The 6,664-nt window shown below is 31.1% G+C and overlaps 1 protein-coding gene across 2 annotated transcripts; it reads left to right on the forward strand.

Annotated features, from left to right (window-relative positions):
• The first annotated feature begins 2,574 nt into the window (after positions 1-2,574).
• On the forward strand, positions 2,575-5,569 carry LOC132634839 (probable membrane-associated kinase regulator 2). Of its 2 annotated transcripts, none has more exons than XM_060350946.1 (4): positions 2,575-3,085; positions 3,558-3,951; positions 4,238-4,774; positions 5,230-5,569. In XM_060350946.1, exons 1-4 carry the CDS (start codon positions 2,828-2,830, stop codon positions 5,340-5,342), a joined length of 1,302 nt encoding a protein of 433 aa, XP_060206929.1. In that variant the 5' UTR covers positions 2,575-2,827; the 3' UTR covers positions 5,343-5,569. The 2 variants fall into 2 exon arrangements, with proteins under 2 accessions (XP_060206929.1, XP_060206930.1); XM_060350947.1 differs by having other exon boundaries at positions 2,576-3,085; positions 4,241-4,774.
• The last annotated feature ends 1,095 nt before the right edge of the window (positions 5,570-6,664 follow it).

The raw sequence follows: 6,664 nt of genomic DNA on the forward strand, positions 1-6,664 counted from the left end.
TTATATATTTAATAACGTATTTTACGACCGTGCGAAGCGCCACAGATAATAAATCCTCAGTCGCTGGATTAAACATGAATATATTATTGTTGGAACAGATAATAAATAATGAACTACAGCTAGTTAAACAGTTTAAAAACTCTCGCATGGTAACTTTTCTCCTTTCAAATACTTGAGCTCTTTTCTTATTTCACTGACGGTTTTTTTAATATAAAAAAAAATTGAAAAAGAGTAATTTACAAAAAAAAAAAAAAAAAAAGAAGAAGAGTAATTTGACTTTTGATAAGCAGCATGCATTAACTTTTTAAAAATCGAAAGAATAAAAATAACGTTTTAGAAAGGGAAGAGAAAGGAGTACAGTTTTCAATTTTCAAACATTGTAGGTAAAACATTAAATTTTCAAAACCTTGGGGAGGAAGAGGTTGCCTCTGCAACTGCAAACAATTGGACCCATTTTCAATCTTAGGCCCCTAACAACCAACTCTTTCCTATCACTAATAACTCTTTGTGACACATTTCCATTCTTTTGACAAAAGTATAGCCATGTCATATCTCGGGGGTCAAATGGGCAAACTTGACTAATTTGAGCGGGTCAAAATATTTTAAATTAATAATAAGCGGATCATTTTTTGGTCAGTATGTAAAAAAATTCATTTAACCAAGTGAGATATATAAAACTGCCAGTTCTGTTTGGACTCTAGAACTGGACTTTAATTTAAGAAAACAAAAAAAACAAGTAACTTCTACCTATCTATCTATCATCATTTACAAACAAGAAACTAGACGGGATATGACCTTGCATAACATATTAAATTGTTTTATTAAAAAATTATTTTGACAAGATTTCTCATATATTAATTGAGCTACATATTAACTCAAGTTTTAGTTATATTGAATGGGACAAATCAAATCAGCTGAATTAATAAATGAGCGTTAATTGACCCATTCAAATTTAAGCAGATTAAGCAAGTCATTTTTCATTGACTAATTTTGTCACCCGTAATCCCATTGTTATCTAGCTTTTGCAGTTGACCTTTTAATATGTTGGAAATGAGAATTTGGTTCGCTATTAATGTTAATCCTTCACAAAAAGTAAAAAAAATCATTCGATCTTCACATCCTTGGCACTTGGAGAAAATTCGCGCTCAAATTAGATGAGTCTAGATTACAAAGATTTTAGTCTTGACTAATTCTATTCAGAATTATAAATAGATCAAAATATATTGAGTCAAATTAAGAGTTCATAGAACCATATTAATAATTATGTTACAATCTCAAATAAATTGGTTACATAAAATATGTAACACTCCGTATCTCATGCTGTCTAAGAGTAATCAAAAGAGTCTATGAAGGTACTTTTATGTCAATTTTCCACATTTTAACGTTTGGTATGTTTGACCAACAAAATTGGAAATTGGCTATATAGTAAACAGAACCATTCTTCACGGCAATGGTATTGTGAGAATGACACGCACGTCAAGTGATGCACAATGATGTAAATGTTAGATTTAAGAATTTAACTATAGCTATTGAGAAAAATTTGAATGCAACCAAGATTTTGATATTCATCAAAATAAGATTAATTTTGAGTTATATAATAATATTGGGGCGGTAAAATTATTTATGACACGTTTAACCCATTTGATTATTAAATTAATCCATATATAGATTGGCTTAATTTGAGCTAAATATATTGTCCAAACTAACCTAAGAAAAATCTTATTAAAATACTCCGTATTAAAATAATTAGTAATTTCATTTCTATATAGTTGAAGTTACACATTAACGATTAAGATTATAACATATATATATATATATAATGTAAATGACTTAATTATTTAAGAGTTTATCTTATATGCACCTAAACTTTTGAATTTTTTTAGGGAATGTTTACCTGTTGTAGGAAAAAAACATGTCTTATTTTTTAAAATTTGAAATATATTTTGCATAAGCAGATATGTTTTGAGTTAACTTATAGTTTAATTTTTTTTTCTATTGTCATATGCATGATTTAAACTCATTATTTAAATGCACGTAATATAAGAAGCATAAGTTTTATTAAAATAAGAAAGAGAATAAAATTATACCATTCTTTTTACAGAGTCAATACAAGTAAGTTAAATCATATTATAAGTAAGTGGTACTGTTAAGATAAAGTAGGTATAGTCAAAGAGTGTTGGGAAAAGATAAGAAGATAGTGAAATGTAAAAAGTAAACACACACACACAAAAAAAAAAAAAGGGAAACTCTATTAAATACTAAGACCATTATACTTGATCATTTTTCATACGTTTCATATTATTTGGTCATTTTTTCTTCTTTCTATATTATTTGATCATTTTCTCTTTTACTTGTTTCTAAAAAAATTATAAATGAAAGATATATTTTATTATCTTATCATTATGTCTCTTCAATAAATATATTTTAATTAATATTCATTATTTTTAAGAATATTTAATATTAAGAGTAAGATGAGAAATAAATAAATAATTTGAGACATATATTTTTAATAATGTGATCAAGTAATATGAAAAGATGGGAGTATAAAGAGGTAAAAAAGAAAAATAACTTTTACCTAACCAAGTTTTGCTGCTGTTCTTCCTCTGCCACCTTTCAGTACTACAGACTACAGTAATTAGCTAAGCTTCTCCATTATACTCCACAACACAACGAATACAAGTACTATCTATCAGTCTATCTTCTTCCCTCATAAACACACTCACCTTTCTCCATTTCTCTCCACTTTATTTATATTATTTTCTAATCTAGTAAAAATAAAAATAATATTAAAACCTGTTGTTTGTTTACTATACTGGCTTTACCAACAATGGAAGCTTTCAGTTTACTCAAATACTGGCGTGGTGGTGGTGGTGGTGGCCCCACCGGAGTTTTCTCCCCCGACGCCGCCGCCGTCACTAATCCACGCGCCGCCGTCCTCACCGCCGTTAACTCGTCGGACTCTGACGATGACGATAACGGAGACGATGGACCCTTTTTTGACTTGGAGTTCACCGCACTTGCTCAAGACATAGAAGAAGAAGTGAATGTTGAAGCAAACCAAAGGTGTAAAATTAGTTCTAAGAAGGTGAAGTAAAAAAAATATTTTATTCATAAATGCTCTCTGCAATCTCTATTCTGTGAAAATATCCAGCAGAATAGAAGCTTTGGTTATTCATAAGTGCTTCCGTTTGGCCAATATTTTGAAGTTAGAAGCTTGAAAATTTGAGTTTTTTGAACTTGTGTTTGAACTTACATGAAAATTTTGTGAGTGGAATTGTGGAAGTGAAATTTTTTTCTCAAAAATTAGTCTGAGCTAGTTTTTGAAATTTAAAAATATTTTAAAGATATATTTTCAAAATCAGATCAAATTTCATGGCCAAACAGATATTTGAAGATTTATTTTCAAAATTTAATCTAAAATTTATGATCAAGCGCTAGCTAAGAAATATACAGTAGTATTTAACTCAAAACATGAAAATTTACTTTTTACTCGTATGTATCCTAGTATATAGATATGAATTAAAATATTAAATTCTAAGAAATTTGATTTTCAACAGAAGGAAGAAGAAAAGGAGGAAGAAGGAGATGAAAGTGAGTTTGAGAATGAAGGAGAGCTTAAATTCACGCTTTCGTCATCCGGTTCTAGCATTGACGGTACGGATCTACGGGACGTATCAATCTCACCGTCCGATGATTTATTCTTCAAAGGTAGTTTGGTTCCAATCGAGCCTTCATCGCTTTTGCTATCGGAAGCAAATTCAAAGTTTTCTAACTCACTGTTGAAATCCGCTACTAAGTTTAGAGTGTTAATGCTCAAACTTAAGAAGCCTAAATCAAACGCAACAACAAAAATTGAAAAAACTCACGCTGACGGTGACGGTGATGGCGATGCTACTCCGAAGCCACAACGGAACAAGGTAACGGAGAATGCAAAAGAGGAGAGGACGCAGAGTAAGTTTTTAATTATAAAAATTGAAATTAACTACAAATTTCGTCGTTATATTGCTCGTAGCTAAAAGAATTTTTTATCGGTAATCCGTGCTAAATAGAATTGCAGACAGATTTTGTTATTTTGCTACGTAATTTATGTTTTTTTAAGAAGTGACGGTGAAGTTTAAGGTGGAAGAAGTTCCTATTAAGTCCTTGTTTACTAGAGATAACAGATTTAATTTTTGATAATTTGTTGCTAATCGGTCACTAAATGTAATTAGCAACGGATTTTGCTGTTTTTTCTCAGCAGTGACAGTGAAGTTTAAGGTTGAAGAAGTTCCTATTAAGTCATTGTTTACCAGAGATAACCGCTCTAAAGCCAACAACAACAACAACACTAAAACACAGAAGCGGAATCCTGAGGAAGCATGTTCAACAAATGCAGTTTCCGATGAGAAGAAATTTTCTAAAGATGTAATGCAAAAGTACTTAAAAAAGGTGAAACCTCTATACATTCGCGTCTCAAAACGTTACGGCGAGAAGCTTAAGTTCTCAGGACAGTTAAGTTTAACGGGAAATGCTGCAACAAAAACGGGTCCTTCACCACCTCCGTCTTCTAAGACGGAAGTGGTGACGGACACTTCACAGAAGCAAGGGAATATTCCAACAGGGCTTCGAATAGTTCGTAAGCATTTGGGGAAAAGCAGATCGACTTCATCATCGGCTGTTGTTGCAGCGGCGCCTGTTGCATCATCTAACCGTCGAGACGATTCATTGTTACAGCAACAAGATGCAATTCAAGGCGCTATATTACATTGCAAGAGATCTTTCAATTCATCTACAGGTAAATTCAATTTACATTCCTAATAATTGGTTTACCAAAAAATATAGGGATAATAGCATTTTTGGTCCCTAAATTATAGTTATGATGTTATTTTAGTCCTTGTGAAACGCAGTTAACCTTCAATGTAAAAAAAACATTTGCTTTTAGTCCTTTTGTGTAGGAAGCATGTTGTTTTTGAACTACTTTTAGAATTATAGTACCGTTATATATGGAGTAACTATACATGTTTAACATAAAAAATAAATTTGTGAATGTTTCACAAGTAAAGTGATAAAAAATGCACATTTTTATTAATTGAAAGTTAAATGTGCAGAGTTAAATATGATAAGAATTTAAATTAGAATTTATATAATTGAGGGACCAAAAGTGCTATTAACCCAAAAATTTAAACCATATTTTCATATTTTCTTACACATTTCTATTTTTGTTTTTCCCCGTTTTAAATTTAATTTTAGATTCAGAGTCCTCCATTTTATCACGTTCAGCAAGTGATGCATCACATGAAAAATCAACGAGCTTGACGACAGATTCATCTACATTAGAGGAGGCCACAGCGGTGAGAAATTAGGAATTCATTAAAATTAAGATTTTCTGCTTAGAGTCGTTAATTACTATTAGTAGTAAGTGTAGGTTATGGCTTTTTTACTCTTAGGTTTTTCCTCGATTATAGAGATTTCAACGGTCATGGCAAAGTAATGACTGAGAAATGAGTGGTCAGTTATCCAATTTCTCTCGTGCTTTGCTCTTTGTAAATTATTAATTAGCACTTTAATATATTATAGAATTATACTCCTAGTTGTACTTATTGCTGTATAGCTTTATCCTATTCACTTATTTTAATTTACTAGTATCTTCTGCTTGCATTAGGTTTCGTTTCCCTTATTATAGGTGTTGTGAAAAATACTTCTACTTCATGTACTCTGTTTCAGCTATTGCTTTTCTTGTATTTTCTACTCATTTCGCCAGTACTATGAAGACTTTTGGGTTTGAAGTACAAAGAGAAAGTATACAAAATATATAGCATGATGAACATTATAAGGTTATTATTTAGCGGTCAATGTGGGTGAATTTTTTTAGTTATCATGATTTTTTTATAGTGGGGACAAAAAATTTGGATTATTTGTTCACATTAGCCTAAGTTAATGTAGAAAGTAGTTGGTGTCTGGTGAAATAGTCTAGGTGCCCTAAGTTGACATGGACACCACCCTGAATAAATACTATATGAACCATTGTTTTTACAATTCAAAGTATTTTAATGTATTTGGAACAATTGTAGTGTGACTGGTTAGTTTATAGTATAGTGTAATTTGTAAGGGATGGAGGAAGAAATAGGCTCTCAAAGTTTAATGGATATTTGACTAAGAGCCCGTTTGGATTGACTTATAAGTTGTCTATAAGCTGTTTTCAGCTTTTTTGAGTGTTTGACTGATCAACTTAAAGTTATTTTGTGCTTAAAATAAGCCCAAAAAATTAATTGGGCCCGTTTGGCTTAGCTTATCTAAAGTAACTTATAAGCTGAAAACAGCTTATAAGCCAAAAAAAATAAGTTAGATTACTCCAACTTATTTTTTTTTGGCTTATAAGCTGTTTCTAGCTTATAAGCTGCTTTGTTTTTAAGCCCATCCAAATAGACTCTAAATTTGGTGGATAAAGTTATCCGATATTTGTATTGGTGGGATTCAGTGAGAGATAGTAGGCGTCCACAAAATTAATCAAACTGACCCGAATAATGAGATTGTTTGAAAAAAAATATGGAGGGAATTAATTATTTACATTAGAGTTGGATAAGATTTAGCTACTTCTCAAGGCAGTATGTATGTACCAATAAGTGGTGTTGGATAAAACTTTTCAGTAGCTGGGGAAGTCACAAAAATGTAGTATTACATGTAG

This window comes from Lycium barbarum, chromosome 4 (assembly GCF_019175385.1).
Source record: "Lycium barbarum isolate Lr01 chromosome 4, ASM1917538v2, whole genome shotgun sequence".
Classification (NCBI taxonomy): domain Eukaryota; kingdom Viridiplantae; phylum Streptophyta; class Magnoliopsida; order Solanales; family Solanaceae; genus Lycium; species Lycium barbarum.